The sequence below is a fragment of the Hyperolius riggenbachi genome, chromosome 12 (assembly GCF_040937935.1).
Source record: "Hyperolius riggenbachi isolate aHypRig1 chromosome 12, aHypRig1.pri, whole genome shotgun sequence".
Lineage (NCBI taxonomy): Eukaryota > Metazoa > Chordata > Amphibia > Anura > Hyperoliidae > Hyperolius > Hyperolius riggenbachi.
Genome location: NC_090657.1, coordinates 92717840 through 92738440, shown reverse-complemented (window position 1 = coordinate 92738440; position 20601 = coordinate 92717840). Strand labels below are relative to the sequence as shown.

Sequence of the window (20601 nt, the reverse complement as noted above, 5' to 3'; positions counted from 1 at the left end):
ACAATGAGTGGTGATGCATAGGATGACATCACCACACTCCTGTCCCTCCCACTAGGCATGCGCACTGATCAATTAGCCCTATTTATAGTCAGCACAAAACAGTCACATTCAGAAGTGCTCCATGCATACTGGTTCTACATACTCTGGTAAGTGCTGTTTTTTCAATTATACTTTGCCTCCAGCCTCTCTATTCCAATCGCCCCTTCACTTGTTTTGTTTACTAAGCACTAAACTTGTTTTTATTCCCAGTGACATGCCTGTTTTTAACATGCAGAAGCATGCTGTTGATTTGATCCAGCTTTCTCTGCAGATAGTATTAGCCCACAGGCATGCCTAGTGTATTGATTTATGTTCATTTTACTTTTTTTCTGGTTGATTGATTCATTTGTCTTGTAAAGTTAGCCCATGGTGGGCTTAAATTCATTTCATGAATCCACAAGCATATTGCACTTTCTATTTTTATGTGGAAATGTAACATATAAAGATGTCACTATTGCAGCTTATACCTGTGCGCATGAGTGACCATCCTTGAGCACATGTGTATGTGCATGCTTATGCATGCAGGAACTATTTATTTTATATATGTGTGTGTATACCCATACAACGCAGGAACGAAGTGCGCATGCATCGGATATACGCAGGAAGTTACATGCATAGCAGGTGGATATAGGCGATGTCTTATCACTTTCCTCCTTACATATTTTAAATGCAATTATTTTTTAGCATCATGTTTGCCATTATGTGATGATTCTTATATATTATTGTTTATTGTTTTGTATTGATTATTACTTATTGTTCTATACTTATCTCAAAGATATTCTGTCCACAGAGTGTATGTATTGAGCGTTGCACATTTGTTGATTTTAGGCACTCTTATTGGCCTGAGGAAGAGGGCTTAGACCCGTGAAACGTGTTGCACATTTGTTGATTTTAGGCACTCTTATTGGCCTGAGGAAGAGGGCTTAGACCCGTGAAACGTGTTGCACATTTGTTGATTTTAGGCACTCTTATTGGCCTGAGGAAGTGGGCTTAGACCCGTGAAACGCGTTGCCTGTGCAAAAATAAAATTTCTTTTTTTCCCTATGAGAATGTCCTCATTGAGGTAAGCCACCTCATTTATCGTTTTTACTGTTGTTTTTAATTCAGTTTTATAAACCCCTGGGCGCTTTTACCCTCATTGTGCTTAGTCACCCACCCCCCCGCATCTGTTGTTGATGGGGTTCAAAAATGGACCAGTTTTGAAGCCGTTATTGTCTTTTAAAGAAGCAGCGACCAGTCCCAGTCTGGGACACCCCGAGTGAAGACGAGTTCATTATCTCCACCTGCTTCCTCTGGTCGGTTGCCCCCAGCAACCCACCTTTGTGAGTAGCCCTTTTATCATTATATTGTTTTCAGTGTTACTAACATACTACACCATTTGGGCTCCTGATTTGTTTTGTCTCTTCTTTCCAGGGTGTCCCAACACCCCATCCACTGTGTCATATAGATATAGATAAGGTAATTGGTTTTCCCCCTTCAAAAGTTCCCTTAAAGAGCCTATTCAGTCTAAAACAAACATTCTATGCATCCTGTTCTCTCAAAAAGTATAATTACTTGCTGGGTCTGTTTCCTTTAACTCACTCCCCGAGTCCCGTGGCTTCTGGCAAGGAGCCCTGTCCCCTTGCAGAGAAGTGCTATGGCACTCTCTTTATCCATGATAGAGAGTACCACAGACGCACCACAGCGGTTTTATGCAAGGTGGAGGGGGGGGGGCTCTGCACCAGAAGCCAATGGACACGGGACTAGGGGGGCTCTGCACCAGAAGCTGGCGGACACAGGACTGAAGGGCTCCGCACTAGAAGCTGGTAAACACGAGGCTGGGGGGGGGGGGGCTCCGCACCAGAAGCCGGTGGACACGGGCCAGGAAGCTGGCGAATACAGGGCTGAAGGGCACCGCACCGAAAGCCGGTGGACATGGGGCTGGGGGGGCCTCCGCACCAGAAGCTGGCAGACACGAGCCCGGAAGCTGGCGAACACAGGGCTGAAGGGCTCCACACCAGAAGCCGGTGGACATGGGGCTGGGGGGGCCTCCGCACCAGAAGCTGGCAGACACGAGCCCGGAAGCTGGCGAACACAGGGCTGAAGGGCTCCGCACCAGAAGCCGGTGGACACGAGGCTGGGGGGGCTCTGCACCAGAATCTGGTGGATGAGGGCCTGGGGCGGCTCGTCATCAGAAGCTGGCAGACACAGGGCTGGGGTAGGGGCTCCGCACCAGAAGCTGGTGGACACAGGGCTTGATGGTAAAAAACCCAGCAAGTAATCATAACTTTTTATGATAAGAAAATGCATAACATTTTTATTTTAAACTTAATAAGGGTCCTTAAGCTGCATACACTCACTAGACAAAACTCAGTAGAGGCAGCCAATTGGAGATAGCGTGAGTACTGCCTCCCCAACGTGTCATTGAAAAATCCAGAGAGCCAGATCAACAAGAGCGTACTGTAAGCCGCTTTTTCATGCACCGCCCCCATCCCTCCCTAGCAATAGAAAATATTGCTGTAGCCTACAGCATTTGGTGCCAAACTCTCACTTGAGGGATCAAGTCCCAATCCTGACAAGTGACAGTCATTATGTGTGTGTACACTTTTACTTTACAACAGGCCATATGACCATAGCCTCGTACACATATTATAGTACTGTCACCTGCAGGAACAGCTCGAGACTTCACAGACAGCATTGAGGCTAGTGATGCATCTGTTGCTATGGTGGGTGGAGGAGGGACAAGACACAGCACTCAATGGAGTACCTGCGGGCAGGGTGGTGAGGAGAATGGAGAGCTTGAGGGTGGGTCAGGTGTCACGAAAGATCCTGCATGCCAGAACTTAAAGAGAAACCGTGACCAAGAATTGAACTTCATCCCAATCAGTAGCTGATACCACCTTTCCCATGAGAAATCTTTTCCTTTTCACAAACGGATAATCAGGGGCTCTGTATGGCTGATATTGTGGTGAAACCCCTCCCACAGGAAACTGTGAGGACCATGGTCCTGGCAGTTTCCTGTCTGTGAACCTCATTGCATTGTGGGAAAGAACCATTTACAGCCGTTTCCAACTGCCAAAAAAGCAAGCAGCAGCTACTTCCAGTGGCATCACCTGCCAGCAGTAAAAATGTCACCATATGATAAATGTCAGAATGTAAATCAGGGAGAGGAAAGCTTTTACAATGGGCAAACACTGACTAAATAATTTATACATAATTATTGTAAAAATGAAGCACTTTTTTATTTCATAATTTTCACTGGAGTTTAATCCAGAGTGTGTACATAGTTTAGGACTGTCAGGATTGATCATGTGATCCTTAAAGTACAGTCAGTGACTTGATTTTATACTTTGTAAAAGTGTTGCAGAAGCTGTCATAATAATACATAAATAAATAATAAATAACGTACACTCACTACAACATAGGATACAGACAGATATAGAGCTTGCAGAATACCTGCTGAAGAGTACATCTCTTATATATGTTACGGCCAGAACCCGAAGTGTGGCCACTTCTAGTTCTGGCCGGCCACTTCGGGTTCTGGCCGGCCAATATGCGAAGTGGCCGCAGCGCTGCGGCCAATGTGAGAAATGGAATGTTTACAGCCGTCTCGCCCGGCCAAATTGATGACAAACTTGCTTAATTTTAATGAAATGTAGCCGGCGGCAATGTCATAGAATAGATGAAGCCGCCGGCTTTCGCGCACTGCCTCTCCCCGATCCCCCCCTCCCTCCTCTCGCCGCCGCCTCCCATTACAATACGTAGCAGCCGGGCGGGGACATGCAGCCGGAGAGTCGTTCGTCGCAGCAGGGGCAGCAGAGCGGGGGAGGCTGCAGACATCGCTTCTGCCAGCACCCCGCTCTGCAGGAACGGCAGGATTCCCCTGCCGCGACGAACGACTCTCCGGCTGCATGTCCCCGCCCGGCTGCTATGTATTGTAATGGGAGGCGGGGAGAGGAGGGAGGGTGGATCGGGGAGAGGCAGTGCGCGAAAGCCGGCGGCTTCATCTATGACATTGCCGCCGGCTACATTTCATTACAATTAAGCATCATCAATTTGGCCGCGGCGAGACGGCGTCAACAAAACATTTCTCACATTGGCCGCAGCGCTGCGGCCACTTCGCGCATTGGCCGGCCAGAACCCGAAGTGGCCGGCCAGAACTAGAAGTGGCCACACTTCGGGTTCTGGCCGTAACATATATACTGTTATATACTGTTAGAAATACTGAGACTTCTTCTGCAAGGTCACTTATATCACTTTCTGCAGGGGAGTTATTCCACGTTATTCAGTTAATGCTCAGGATAAATTCTTCTGCTTGTGAGCAGCCAGTGATCCCCCCACTATCCACACTGCACCTCCTCCTTGAGCTATGCTGCTTTGAAACAGCATCTGAATCCTCCTGCCCTGCCAATGCACAGAGCAATGGGGATTTGAACGTGATAGTAGCCTATGGATTTCAGTAGGTTGTAATTTTAGTTCCATTTTCATGGTACATAGCCTTTAGTCCTCCATTTGTTTTTGCTCCAGAGTTATCCTGTATTAACCTTTTATTTATTGAAACACCATTTTATGCATCACATAAAGCAGCAGTCCAAAGTGTTCCATTAAGAATCGGGTTTCCAACAGTGTATGCTATATGCAAATTCCAAGTTGCTATCTGGTGAGTGCAAACACGTGAGCAGAAGACTTAATTTTTCTATTACTTCCTGGTGGTGGCACATCCTGTCTGGAGTGCTTTGTATGCAGCCAGGGGCGTTGCTAGCCCCAAAGATTAGTGGCCAGTGCCCTAGATCTATTCTGTAGTGCCCCGGATGTCCCCCAGGCAGAGGCAACTGTAGGGCTTCAATGGCAGGCATGCAGAGAACTGTGGTTCTTTTACTGGGACATACTGGGAGTTGTGTCTCAATGGCAGTCCTGTGGGAGCATGGGAGGGGGTCCACTAAAAGGTCAGTGAATGCAGGGGCACAGCTAAGGTTTTAATGACCCCAAGCAGTCCATAACTTGAGGCCCCCATCCATGAAAATGGGTAGCCTCACCACAAAACAAAGCGGCAGGCCATGGGCGTGGCCAAAACATGATGTGGGAGGAGCCAAATGCTATCAGTTTCTAGGCTAAATTGCACCCAGTGCGAGGGCGTAAAATGCGCTTCCCCCCCACGTGGAGATAGGTATAGGTGCCCCCAGTATAGGTAGCCCGTATAGTTGCCCCAGTATAGGTTAGATAGGTAGTTGCCTGCAGTATAGGTTAGATAGGTAGGTGCCGGCAGTATAGGCTAGATAAGTAGGTGCCCCAGTATAGGTTAGATGGGTAGGTACCTGCAGTATAGGCTAGATAGGAAAGTGCCCGCAGTATAGGCTAGATAGGTAATTGCCCACAGTATAGGTTAGATAGGTAGATACCCCAGTATAGGTTAGATAGGTAGGTGCACGCAGTATAGGTTAAATGGGTAGGTGCACGCAGTATAGGTTAGATAGGTAGGTACCCCTCAGTATAGGTTTGATAGGTAGATGCCCCCAGTATGGATTAGATAGGTAGGTGCACTCAGTATAGGTTAGATAGGTAGGTACCCCTCAGTATAGGTTAGACAGGTAGATGCCCCCAGTATAGGTTAGATAGGTAGGTGCATGAGGTATAGGTTAGATAGGTAGGTTCCCCTCAGTATAGGTTAGATAGGTAGGTGCCCCCAGTATAGGTTAGATAGGTAGGTGCCCCCAGTATAGGTTAGATAGGTAGATGCCCCCAGTATAGGTTAAATAGGTAGGTGTCTCCAGAAAAGTTTCAACTCACCTGCCTCGATCCTGCACGCAGCCTCTATCTTCTTCCTGTTGAAATTTTGCTCTGCCCGCTTCCCCCGCCGCTGCGCACACTCTCCTGCCACTCCGCCGCCAGCAGCAGAGCGAGGCCCCACTTTGTGTAAGGCCCCAAGCAGGGGCGTGGCTCGTCTGTATGCTGGCGGTGCCCCTGAGTAAATGCTATGGGGGAACTGCCAGATAACCTGGTGGCAGGCCAGCCCGCCCAGAAGAAAGCCAGAGCAGCCAGCACAGAAGCCAGGTAACTTTTTTTTTTCATACTTAGACTGCTGCTAAATTCATATAAATTTGGATCCACCCATGACCACACTCACATTATGGTGCGTGGCCACATCCATTTTCCATCTGGCGTGCCCAAAAGTGCCCCTGATCTCCTAGGATCCTAGCAATGCCTCTGTACGCAGCAGTACACTAAAGTTGTGTTCATGATCCACTCCTCTCCAACTCAGGCTGTCATAGCTAAACCAAATAGAATATAATTTGATGTTGGAGTTGGAGAGCATTTCATCCTGGGCACATCTTTATTGTACAGGTGTCCAAAGCAATATGGTGTCAACCTGGCAGTGCCTCTGGTGTGGTGTCCAATAGAGCCTACATTGTATAACTGCTGGTCTTATGAACAAGAGACCACTCGTGCCTTTTGTGGTCTGTGTATGATACTTCTACGCATGCACAGTATGAGAACTTAATCATGTTTAGATCAGGAAAGACATGAGAGTGAGTTCTCATACTGAGCATATGCAGTACACAAGTTGGACATGCTCATTGTGAGCTTAGTCATTCACAGCTGCATCCTGGAATGGGAGGAGAGGGTGGTGGAGGAAGCCTCTGCCAGCCAGGGAGATTTGGATACTGAGTATTCAAATAAAAAATTAATCTGTAAAGGATAATTGGGGGTGTATTCAGGGAAGAACAGTAAAGTTGAACTACTGCGCCTGCGCAGTACACCGCGGACAACCTGGGCTTGATTGACAGTGGCACTTGATGCAGGCGCAGTAAGGACGACCTCAAGGTCGTCCTCTGCACCGTGCGGGGACCCCAGGCACGTGGCTGCGAACCGAGCTGTCAGCGTAGGACAGACAGCTGCGAGGGGCTGGAGAAAGCCCCAGGTAAGTAAATCAGATTTGCTATATAGTTGCCTGATGATTTCTTTAAAGAGAATCTGTAACGTCAAAACGTCCCCTGGGGGGTACTCACCTCGGGTGGGGGAAGCCTCAGGATCCTAATGAGGCTTCCCACGCTGTCCTCCGTCCCTCAGGGGTCTCGCTGCAGCCCTCCGTACAGCGGTGACATCAATATTTACCTTCCCGGCTCCTGCGCAGGCGCTCTGACGGCTGTCGGCTCCGAAGTAGGCAGAAATACCCGATCGTCGGTGGGTCTGCTCTACTGCGCAGGCGCAAATCTCCGGCGCCTGCGCAGTAGAGCGGACCCGACTGAGATCGGGTATTTCCGTCTACTTCGGAGCCGAAAGCAGCCACAGCGCCCCCGCTGGAGCCTGCAAAGGTAAATATTGAATTGACAGTCGGGTCTGTTGGCGGCTGTTCGGAGGGCTGCAGCGAGACCCCCGTGGGACAGAGGACGGCGTGGGAAGCCTCATTAGGATCCCGAGGCTTCCCCCACCCGAGGTGAGTACCCCCCAGGGGAGTTTTTTGATGTTGCAGTGTCTCTTTAAGAGATGGACTAGCCCAAAACCTGCCGGTTCTGTCAGTGTGCTACTACCTACTGTAAGTGACAGCAACATGGGAGAAAAGTAACATATGGCTCATTTTACTCTGGAAAAAACATGTTTTGTATTTGAATGTGTTTATATATATATATATATATATATATATATATATATATATATATATTATTTTTTTTAAATGTTTCCATTTTCGCGATAGTGGTCCTTTAAATAGCAAAACATGAAATACTGTGGAAATAAACATGGATTCTATACAAATACCATCAGCATAAAATATGTGCTTTATGGAGTTCAGTGCACCTGGTGACTGACCTTGGGTGTATTCTGATTTCTGTTGCTCAGCAATGCGTGTTGCTAAATACATAGAATGCTGTTAGTATAATGCTGCATAAGATTTGCACATGTAACGAGGATTGTGCTACTTTGCAATGAGCCTTTTGCCTTTTATGCTGACTTGTTAGGCATATTTTATATACAGAAATAGGAAAGACACTTTCACAACTGAGTGTGAGCTGCGGTCTAATTTTTTGTTCATTTATTTTGTTCAATAGTATGTTTTCCTTTTAACCTTTTTGGGAAAATCCAGTGGCGATGCTTAGGAGCTATGGGCCCAGGTGCAAGTTATACATGCCCCCCCCCCCACTTTATACATAACAATCGATACTGCGCACCAAAACATTCCAAAGACAACTACAGTGCCAGAGGTGCAAGAAGGGGATGGGGAGCAGCTTGTTAATAGTTATTATCATTCAAAGCATCTATAGAAGTGATTATTACAAGCACAGGACCAGTAAAGAGCTAATACTGCAGTTGAGGGAGGGCCTTACGGGGCCCCGATGCGGTGGCTACCTGTGCAACCCCTATTGCTACGCCACTGGGGAAATCAGGTTAGTATGTAAGAAGAACTCAGAACAAAGTCCTATTGCTTTTTTATAAAGTTATTTATTGTTCAGTGTACTCTGTATAACATTATGAAAAATGTGTCTTGCTAAACAAAATGATGTGGGCAGTTGTTAAGTCTCTCAATATGGGGTTTGATTTAAAGAGAAACCATAACCAAGAATTGAACTTCATCCCAATCAGTAGCTAAAACCACCTTTCCCACGAGAAATCTTTTCCTTTTCTCAAGCGGATCATCAGGGAGCTCTGTATGGCTGATATCGTGGTGAAACCCCTCCCACAGTGTGATGTCAGGACCATGGTTCTGACATCACACTGTGGGAGCCTTGTTGCATTGTGGGAAATAACAGCTGTTTACAGTTGTTTCTAACTGCCTAAAAAGCAAGCAGCATCTCTTTCCACTGACATCACCTGCAAGCAGTAAAAATGTTTCCATGTGATAAATGTCAGAATGTAAATCAGAGAAAGGAAAGATTTTACAATGAGCAAACACTGAATAAAACATTATACATAATTATTGTAAAAATTAAGCACTTTTTTTATTACATTATTTTCACTGGAGTTCCTCTTTAAAGAGAATGGGAACCGGATTAGTAAAAGAAAAGCCAGATACTTACCTAAGGAGAGGGAAGGCTCAGAGTCCTAATGAGCCTCCCCTCTCCTCTCCCGGTGCCCGTTCCAGCGCTTGCTCCCCCGTAGCAGTATTCGACTAAATTGGTCAAATACTGCTACTTCCACCTCCGAAGGGAGTCTTTGGCAGTCTTCGGGAATCTGAGTGCTCCCGAAGACGGGCCGCTCCAAACTGCGCACGCGCGAGCGCCCACTATCGTGTACTCGCGCGTGCGCAGTATGGAGCCGCCTGTCATCGGGAGGACTCGGCTCCCGAAGACTTCCGAAGTCCCCCGCAGCGGGGGTATTGAACGGAGGAGCTGCCGCTGCGACAAGGGCACCGGGAGAGGAGAGGGGAGGCTCATTAGGACACAGATCCTTCCCTCTCCTTAGGTAAGTAGCTGGCTTTTTTTTAAGTAATCGGGAACCATTGGCTTTAAGGACACCTGAACTGAGAAGTACATGGAGGCTGCCATATTTCTTTTCTTTTAAACAATATGAGTTGCCTGGTGTGCTGCTGATCTTTCATGCATCAGTAGTGTCTGAAATAAGCATGCACCCAATCCAGTCAGTCTGAAACATCTGATCTGCATGCTTGTTTAGGATCTAATGGTGGCCACTAGCGATACAATTTACTGAACAATTGGAAATTTGTATGAGCAATCAGAAATTAACGTTTGGTACAAAAATCTCCTAATCAATTGAATCAGATGGGATTGATCCAAAAATCGGTTAGTCCATTAGTGGTCTCAAACTAACATTTCCGATCGTTCATATGAATAATCCTTCATAAATGATCGTTTACCAAATTGTATCGTTAGTGCCCACCATTAGGCAAAAAGTATTAGGGACAGAGGATCAGCAAGATAGCCAGGCAACGTGCATAGTTTAAGCCTTGTACACATAACGGATCTTCATGTGACAGCTATGAGCAAGCACATTCTTTCCCTCCTTACACTGTCTGGCGTAAGCTGAACTACCCTGCACAGGAGTTGCAGCTGCAGACACTTCAACACTATAAAAAGTTAATGCTTGTGCTGCAGTCTGATTGCAGTCAGATGTTGATTTTAAAGGGTACCTGAGGTGGCATGTAACACAATGAGGAAGGCTTCAATTCATCAAGGCATTAACGCATTCGGTAATGCTGAAAACAGCTGACTTAACGGAGCACTTTCGAAAATGTTAATTCATCAAAGCTGTTACCGAATGAGAAGCTGAAATGACAGAGCAATGAGATAAATTACCGACATGTGCTCAACACATGTCAGCAAATGTCAGTAAATGTTAATTCATCAAGGTTACCACATTCGCTAACACATTCGGTGATTATCTCCAGCTCTCCCCTGTCGTAACAGGCTTCGAAAGCCTTCTGTGTGAATGTTTTCATGATTAACAGGAGCAGGCAGCCAATAGAAACAGCCCCTGTTCTCCTGCAAGTGCCGCTGATAGGTCACACAGGCTTCTCCACACAAGCTTTCAGACCCCCCAGGCAGTGAGCAGAGAGAACGGGACAAAAGATATCCCCAGATACCCTTCGGTGGTGTAACCCTTTGAGTCCCTGTTTGAATATGCAAAGATGCAAGTGGTGAAATCACCAAGCATGGCATTTGTAATGTCTCAAGGAAGTTTATCTACGTTGTGGCAAATAAGTAAAATGTTAAGAAACACTGATGGACAGATTCAGAGCAACAGAGGCAGTATAAGTAACAGTAAATATAACACGTTTACATGTAAAGGGATGTCTGGATGCCTTCTACTGTTATCTGCTTGTAACAACACAGAGACATTCCAAGCTGCTCTGCACCACTCTGCTGTTATCTAACAGCCTTTGATGAACTGAAGCCGTAGTACTTCGGTAACTTAACGAACCTCTACCACACATGTGAAAATATTGATGAATTAGCACAGTGAAGTGTAAAATACCGAATTCGGTATTTTAAGGACTGGGATTTTGTTATCGAACACCCTTTGATGAATTGAAGCCATAGACTTGTATGTAAAGTGCCAAGCACACAAATAACCAGACTGTGTTCCTTTCTTCTTTTTGTGCCTAAAAGAGTTAAATATCCGATATGCAAGTGACAGGTACTCTTCAGTCGGGACCTAGTCAGACTATAGCCTAACCCCCACTGATAAGGAATTACAGCCATAAAACTCATGCCTGGAAGAGAACAGATTGTGAGTGTAGGGTAGAGATAAAAAAAAGATTAATAGTTCATTTTTTGGCTTACAACGCTCTCAGACTTTATAATTAGACTCTCAGACTGTATAATTAGGTTGCGACAATACAACATTAAATTTACTTTTTTATTTGATACACAGAAAATAAAACTGTGGGGTTCTGAAAAAAAATCATTTTTAGGTGTAGGAGGTTTAATATATAATTGTTTATCACATCAGTTTATTAACACCTCAAGTATTCCTTAAAATCGGTGCTTCGAGAAGGACTTGGAATCACTTATCTACTGGTGAGTTTATAGGTACATGCCGTGAAAGGAAAGGTTCCTGTCTCCATAGGATTACTGGACTTGCTGTAAAAGCATGTCAGAACTCACAGTATGTTGGGGCATCTGCAGACTCTCCTGTTAGCATTTCCCGAATGTCTTGGGATTATATTACAGTACCCAGCGATGTCTGATGGGCTGCCGAATGGAGAGTCTAGACTGTCTGACTTATCGAACATGTTTTCCCCAAACTGAAGGTAAACTAAATTACCCGCAAACCAATAAATTACAGTTCAGGGAACAAATAGTTCATGTTGATTTCAATGACCCACAAAATGCTTGATATTAGATTATTTCTGATGATCTACTAGGTCATTTTCATGTACTGTATTAATCATGTGATATTGACAATTTAATTTACACTACCAGATGTGCTGTCATTATGTTTTGTTGTTGTCTTACAGGTGAAATCTCCCCAGGGGACCCCAGAGAAAGGAGCTACCAAAATAAGTGTGAGTTTCAGTAGTCTTTATTCATATCTTTGAAGGTTCCCATAGACAAACTGCTATCTACAGATGGTAGGCCTGCTAGCACCTCAGTCCAGCGTACCATCTGCAGAGGAGATAACAGAAAAGCAAATGTTTTCTGAAACAGTACCTAGTGGTTTTATTTCACCAGGTAAACTTAAAGTGGACCCGAGCTCTTGCACAGTACACAATAAAAAGTCTTTACTCCACACATTGTTGCTGAAAAAAATCAGTCCTCTGTGTCTGTTTAGGCAGATAAACATGTCCAATTAGTTCTTATCAGCAACTGTGAATAGACTTCAGAAGAGCTCTGCCTAGGCTGCTCTTCATAGAGTAAATACTGAGGCTTCACCCTTACAAGACCTTCTGCAGAAGTGAAGCCAAGTAAATGTGCCCCAAATGGGTACTTACCTAAGTGGGATTTCCATAACTTGTAAAGAAGACTTTTTTTTTCCATAAAGGTGATCACGCTGTGGCTAATCTTTTATAGCAGAAAGGAAGTTTTGAGTTTGGTTGTTCTTTAAAGCCTCTGGCTAAATTCATTTGTTTTTACAAAAACCCATTGCTTCTCCTGTCACTAGTCTTACTGAGTAAGTTAGATGGTTTAAAAGAAAAACCCTACAGACTCACCATGGACTTCTCAGCGACCATACAGCTATCCTTTAAAGATTTCCAGAACTGGGTCATCTAAACTGCTCCCTGCTCCAACGACACCACCTCCCTCCCTCTCATTTAATCCTATAGGAAAGGGTTTAAGTGGCAGCTTGACTACACCCTCTCCAGTGTCCTGATTGGGAGGGATGGTGAGTGATAGCTTTGCCCAGGAGAAAGCAAAGTAATAGTCAGGCGGGAAAATTAGAATACACAAAGCAGCAGTATTCATGCGACTTCCACTGTTTTACTGGTCAGTGCAACTCCAATCCCATCTAGAATAAATGTCAATAAAAGTGTCTTGATATGAGACTGGTCTGCATTCTCTTAGTTTGATATAGATCAGCTAATGTAAACAACAAACTATTTTCCTGGCTGAGGTGTATCACCTCGATTACCAGCCTTAGGTTGGTGCCATGATCTTGGGTTAATCTCAATCGCTGCTGTGCTTATGCCAGACTCTGTTACTGAGTCCCATAGTGGGGATGAGTTTTCTGGCCAGTAATCTGTCACTTGGTAATCTGTCCATTATCTGTGAGAGATTTCATGGCTTCCCCCATCATTGTCAATTCCACAGCCCCGTAATACAGAGTGTGCAGCAGGGAACTATATGTAATGCTGTATGATCCCCTAAGTTCGGCCATGGTGGCAATGAAGCTAATTGTTGGCAATGGACAGTGTTACCCGGAGTGAGGGAGGCTGAATGACGGTGGCAGCAGAGGGCCCCACAAGACATAGTGGTGGGACCCACTGGAAGTAAAGAACCTAACAGCTTGAACCAGGAGAAGTTACTGTTGTAGTTCCTCTTTAGCATGTTCTGCATACACTGTATTGGGGGTGAGCAGTGGTGACATGGAGGGACTGGTAGAGGTAGAAGGGGAAGATGCTCTGCAGTACACTCTGCAATCCATTACAAGGAAAGGGGTGGGGCAGAGGATACTGAACCAGCAGGAAAGGAGGAGGACAACACTGGTTTCCTGACTAACCTGGGGACAAGAGTGGTGTTGTTTCAAGTTATAGTTTAATAAATATTGGTTACCTTCCAAAATACATCAACTCAAAATAGATCAACTGTTATTATTTTCTCTTGATATTGTTCATCTTACTCAAGTTCTTCTGCACGACACACTCAAAGAGTGTGCTCTACACCAGTCCATTGCAATGCAAGGATTCAAAGCTGAACATATAAGTAATTACTTCCTTCGACATATGCTCTGCTATGAGCCGCTGTCCTCTCTTCACTGTGGCACTGTCTGCGGGTCGCGATCTGAGGTCTGTGAGGCAGGTGGGACCCAGCGAGAATGTCCTGCACCAGGAGGCGGCCGCCGCTTGTTCTAGGAAGGTGAGCTAGCTGCGGCCGGGGAGGGAGGGGGCTGCAGCTGCAACTGGGGGAACCTACCTACCTGCCTAACCTATACTTGGGGAATCTAGCTACCTAACCATCCTCAGGCAGCAAAAAGTCTAGAACTGGCCCTGGCTATATACTGGGATCTGCATCAGGGGATTCAGCTGGGATTTGAAGTGTTTTCTTCTGCAGGTCACTTTGAAAAGTATTCCCATAAACCGAACCCTTTTATTATTGCATTACTGGTTAGCTGACGTCGGATCCTTCCTATATCTCACCCCCAGACCTGGCACTCTGCCCTCCAGCGTCTTTCTGATCGCTAATGGGAGTCTAGCCACTGCGAAGGGAGCAGAGCGTTCATCTGATTTACACTCTTTTCTTTCCGGGCTGAGCAAACTTTACATTTCACAGAATGGCAAATACCAGGAGCAGATCAATTTGGAAGGAAAGCTAATTAGCCGCGGAGATATTTCTATTGATCTTGCACTCCGGGCGCAGGAGAGCCGCGTTTAGCAGCGATGGGAGAGTTCGCACACACGCTGTCCCACTGGGGGGATACGGAAATTCATTACCAGCAGCGCCATTTGAAGAGAAATTAAAAATGGAGATTAAAAATAAATAAAGCGGGATACAGTTTGTATTTAGAGCGTGTTTTGTTATCAGGGTGTTACAGATAAGGATTTCATCAGATGAGAGCTTAATGGAGGCGCTGGGCCTGATTTATCCAAAATAGATGGAAGGAAAGGGAGTTGCCTGCAGCAGCCACTTAGATCCGAGCTCTCGTTTAAGGGGAACCTGGAGTACAGGTTTTAGTGAGTGCATATTTTAAGTTCATTATTCTAAACTTAAAAGAAACTTATCAGCGCCAATCGGGACTAGCTGAGGATAGACAATGTCCAAAGGCCCTAGAATTATAGTACAAATCAGCGCAGATCTTCAAATACAGCGTAATACAATAAACAGTCTGTAAGACTTCACCAGGGTGGTATACAGGCCTCCTATATTCTTGTAGTCACCATCACCCGAAGGAATAAAAAGGGCTTATCGGCTCCAGACAACCCACATTATAAGGTGGTATATATTACGCTTTCAATGGTAGAAGGCACGGGCCACAGTCCACCGAGGATCCACACGATCTCCAGTCCCTTAATCCAAGCGGGTATAGTATCCAGAAGGTTAACGTGAAAAACAACAAATGGCAACTCTAAGTGTAAACCGTTTATTTAAAAACCATATATATAGACCATAAAAAGATAAAAGAATAAGAACTTACATGCGGGGCCCAAGACTTTGGGTACCCCGAAATGAATTTAAGCGTATGTGCTGGTCAACAGCTAAAAGGCAATAAAAGATGCCTCCAGTCTCCTTCCCGACTGATTTCGCAATTGCATCATCAGGAATCATTATTCTAAACTTTACATTGAAGTAAATTTTGATGTGATTCGGGAATAACCTCCAACAGCTTGTAGCTTTATACTGATAGATCAGTGTTACAGACACATATTGAAGTGGAAATGGGCTGATATTTAGCTGTGTGTTGCCACATTTTAGGTACCAGGTCTGTTTGGTGCAGTATACTAGGGTTAAAGTCAGGGCTGTGGAGTTGGTACAAAAAATCGTCCAACTCCTCAGTTTTAGAAACCACCCACTTCAGGTACTAAAAATTGCTCTGACGCCTTAGTCTAATACTTACCATGTCTGTGGAGTCGGTACAAAAATCATCTGACTCCGACTCCTCAGTTTATAAATCCACTGACTCCGACTCCAGGTACCCAAAATTACTCCAACTATTAATCCTCGACTCCAACTCTGACTCCCCAGCCTTGGTTAAAGTACTTATCCTCATACCCTAAAAGTTGTGCCCTACTTTGCGGTTGCATTCGCATGGCCGTCCGCGTTGGCTGGTTTTTGACGTGTTTTTTTTTTCCCCCGATTTCTGTGCGTTGGCCGTTTTTTTTTTTTCCCCGATTTCTGTGCGTTGGCCGTTTTTGTTTCTAAGCGCTTTTGCAAAGCAATTGTGTTTTTTCGTCAGGAAGTGATCTCTTTGATCCGGAAAATAATAAATACAATGTATTTATTCTTAAAAACGCGAACGCAATTACTGCACAAATCGATTTTGTAAGCGTTTTGCGTTTTCCTATACCTTCCATTGAGACGGAATCGCCACAAAAATGGTCCATGCACCGCTTCTCTAAGCAGATCGGAAACGAACCGCTCAGATTTTAACTTTCTCATAGAGAATCATTGCACAAGCACTTTCAGGGCAATTTTGAAAATCGCCAGCTCTTAAAAAATGACAACAAAACGCCCCTAGTGTGAACGAGCCCTACAAGAGCTTTTTAAACGCTAGTGATTTGAAAAGCTCTCGCTAATGCAATGCTAGGGGGGATGTTTACAAAATCACATCGCTCCAGTGAGAACACACATTGGATAACATTAGCAAGAGCTTTTAAAATCACAAAGCGCTTAGAAAACTCTTGTAAAGCGCATCAGACATTAACCCTTAGGGCTTGTTCACACTACAAGTTTAGTGCTTCAGGCCCCATGCACCTAAACTGCCAATCTCTGTCCTTCTCCTAACACTAACCTTAAAGAGGAAAACAAAAACAATATGTTGCAAAAGGGAGAAATTAAAAAATAGAAGATAGATCAAGATAGAATTGCTTTCCTAGCATTAATGACAAGCCTGACTTGTCCTAAACAAAATAGCTGAAATCGGTAAGGATGAGTCAGACTCGTCCAGTAATTAAACAGGGGGAGCGCTCTGCACTAGAGATGGGAAGTTCGGATCTTTTCAATGATCCGGATGATTCGAATCGGATCATTGAAGAGATCCGGATCTTTGATCCGAATCTCGGATCATTTTACTACCGGAAGCATTCGGGGGTGAAATGAACAGCAGGACAGGTCTGTGGACAGGAGAAGGGGAGGGAGTGGACACACAGAGAAGGGGAGAAGATGGACAGAGGGCAGGGAGTGGACAGAGAAGGCAGGAGGGACGAGCAGAGATCAGAAATGTTTGCACACAATACCCACATGCTGAAGTCATATGCTTTACATATATTTCACCTATATGCTCATCTGTACACTTTGAAAGAAAAGGTCGCACAGTGAAAGAAAGCATTCCCAGAAGATAAGTGCAGCTGTTTAGTGCCGAGTGCAGGAGGATCATATAATTGCCCAGCAATCACAGTGCCTGCAAAGTTACTGAGCTGAGCTGAGCCAAAAGCTTCCCATGTGTTCACTGTGCAGCACTACGTAACAGCCAGCCTATAATGGGCAGCACGTTATAGCCAGTATGTGTGCTCTACACATATCTGGCAGTGGCAACCATGTCCCCTCTCTCTTATCTACCTGTCTCCCTGCAAGGCTGCCTCCCATCCAACAGAGCGATCTCTGCTTCCAGGACCCCGCTGCCCGCTGAGAGGGGGCGTGTCGCTCCTGGCCCCGCCCCTTTTGCGATCCGAATCGTTCATTTTGATGATTCGGATGATCGACTCATAAAATAGATTCGGATCAAAGATCCGAATCGTTCATGATCCGGACAACACTACTCTGCACATGCGTATGGTCATGTGCATGACGCAGTGACATCATACACATGTGCAGAGCGCTCCCGGCATGGGTGGGCGCTGTAGGATGCGCGCAGCCCGGACAGCGCCTGTGTGCAGTAATGCCTGACTCCACGACCCGGAATAGGGGCCCGGGGGGCTTTTAGGCATAATACGAGAGGCAGAATGGAGAATGGGGAAGCGACAGGCATCAGGACAGGTGATAGTATATGCTTGCTCCCCCCGTTTCTCTTACTATTTTCACATCTTGTATCCTTTAAAAGTGGGCTTAGCATGCAGTAGCAGTGCTAAAAATTCATTGATCAACAGTCCGGCATGAATATTTCACACTCCTATAGAGGCTACTTCTAGCTGATATGTTTAACCTCCTTAGCGCTAAGCCATGAGCCTCGGGATGAAAAACCGCAGCTCAGAGCGGTAACCCCGAGCTACACTGTTGGTAGCCCCCGGGAGGTCCATGCAGAGCATTGCGTCCAGAGGGCGATTTCACTCAACTCCCGGGCGATCCAAATGCTGGCGGAGTGAGGCAACGGAGGCTCTGCATTCCCTTGGTGAGATCGCTGACTGTCGTCATGACAACAGCCAGCAATCTCACTATAGGGTTACAGTGCCACCCGGAGGACGGAGGGAGAACTGCAGATCCCAGAGAGGTGAGTAAGTGCAGGGTCTCTCATGGTATAATTTCTTTTTTTGCTTTTAGGGTCTAAATGCAATGAAAAATTTGTACCGCTTTTAGACACTAAAATCAGGAAGGAATCATACCGCCAGGGAGGTTAATATATACAGGTTTCCAACACTATGTTGCTATTGTTACTTTTATTACAGTCATTTATATAGCACCATCTTCTCTTTTGGAGCTGTATAGTGATACCAATGACATAGTCATGCAATTGAAAAAAAAAAAGGGGGGGGGGGGGGCACTGTATACAGAACAAATAGTGCAGAGCTTTACAGCAAACCCAATAGGAGGTAAGTGGCAGATATAAATCACCACCATACAGCAGTATGTAGCAATATTGTGATACATAATGAGCACTAAAGGAATAAAAGGATGAAACACAAAGTACAGAGAATCTGTGAACTGGACCTATATAAACTGTCAATGCTGTCATGCCCGAGTACAAGAGGATGAGACCATTCTGGGTCAGTTACTGCATAAATTGTATAGGTTAGGTTATACGCTTGCCTGATGAGGTGAGTTTTGGTTCGATCAGTATGCGTCAAAAAGTAAGCATCAAGAGACGCATAACGCAGTTCAATGTAACATCCAACTTCAAAGCTAACATGCGCTGAGTTAGGGGCACATTATGCAACCTTAATGTCGCATCAAACGCAACATCTTCGTGTGAAAGAGCCCTTAAAGAGAACCCGAGGTGGCATTTCATTACGTTAGTGGGGCACAGAGGCTGGTTGTGCACACTAACACCAGCCTCTGTTGCCCCATCGTGTGCCTCAAAGACCCCCCTGCTCGCCGCTATACCCCCGCAGTGCTGGCGACACGCAGCGTGTCGCCAGCACAATGTTTACCTAAGCGTTGTGTGTCAGCGCCGCTCCCCCGCCTCCTCCGTATCGCCGCTACCCGCCCGCGTCCCTTCCCTCCAGCTGATTGGAGGAAAGGGACGCGGGCGGGCGGGTAGCGGCGATGCGGAGGAGGCGGGGGAGCGGCGCTGACAGACAGCGCTAGGGTAAACATTGTGCTGGCGACACGCTGCGTGTCGCCAGCACTGCGGGGGTATAGTGGCGAGCAGGGGGGTCTTTGAGGCACACTATGGGGCAACAGAGGCTGGTGTTAGTGTGCACAACCAGCCTCTGTGCCCCACTAACGTAATGAAATGCCACCTCGGGTTCTCTTTAAAGTGGACCTGAACTCTTGCACATGACACAAGGAACACATAACAGAAATGCACCCTGTATGTATTTAAAGAGTTTAGGCTGTGTAATTCCCCTTCATTTGTGTCTAATCACAAGTGGTAATTTGATCTCCCCCAGTGTCACATGACTGCCTATGGCAGATAAGTCCATTTGAAAGCACAGGCTGTAAACAATATGTCTGCTTCCATGAATCAGGAAGTAGAAACTGCAGATTTATTTTAGGATTTGTATCAGCTGTAACAAATGCATGCTTTTTGTTTAAAGATTATTATGCTGTTGTGTATCTTTTAGAACAGAGAGGAGTTCTGAGTTCAGGTGAAAGGGATAGGGAGGCTGACATTACCAGTTGCCTATTATTCCTGGTAATCCACTGCCTCTAATTGTTTTAGCCATAGACCCTGAACAAGCAGATCGGATGTTTCTGACAAAAACCTGACAAGATTAGCTGCATGCTTGTTTCAGGTATTTGATTCAGACAGTACTGTAGTCAGGAAGATCAGCAGGAATGTTAGGGAACTGGTATTGTTTAAAAGGGAATAAATATGGCATTCGCCATATCCGTCTCACTTCAGGTTCCCTTTAACAATACTCTGTAAACAGCAGTGATATTTTACTGGAGAAAGTAGTCATGTGGATGGCCCTGCGTGTCAGGGAAGCACAATCTGCGACCAGCAAAGTCGTAGAACTTTGCTGGTCTAAAATACAGCAATAAATCACCCATCTGCCGCAGGGATGCGCCGATTTCACTGGGGCATTCATGCTGAACAGGATTATTTGACAAGAGCAGGGAAAAAAAGAGACTAACATATACATATACATAACATATACAGTACAGTCTCATCTCCTGAATAGACTGCTATCTTGGGATGATCAATGATATGCAAATACTTCTGAGTTTATGCAAATATATTCAGCTTTAAAATGGACAAATCAAGTCCCATCCAGGTTTAATTGATTGGTCAATTTTCAAGCTGCATATATCTGCATAAAAATGTACACAAATTTGCATAAACTCAGAAGTATTTGCATATCATTGATCATCCCTACTCCTGACCTGCACAACCAGCCCTCCTGTACTGGACCATGCATTTATCCAGGGGGTTGTTTTTGATCATTATACTAAGTCGATATCACTTACGGGAATTGATGTCCAAAAGCGTAGTAATATT

General features: G+C 45.5%; 1 protein-coding gene across 1 annotated transcript in view; it reads left to right on the top strand.

Moving 5' to 3' along the window:
* VSTM2L (V-set and transmembrane domain containing 2 like) overlaps positions 1–20601 on the top strand; it is a 162390-nt gene that overhangs the window by 136309 nt on the left and 5480 nt on the right. Inside the window, exon 3 of the mRNA XM_068262845.1 lies at positions 11930–11977. Within this exon, the coding sequence (XP_068118946.1) occupies positions 11930–11977 (48 nt within the window). The remainder of the gene's footprint in view (positions 1–11929; positions 11978–20601) is intronic.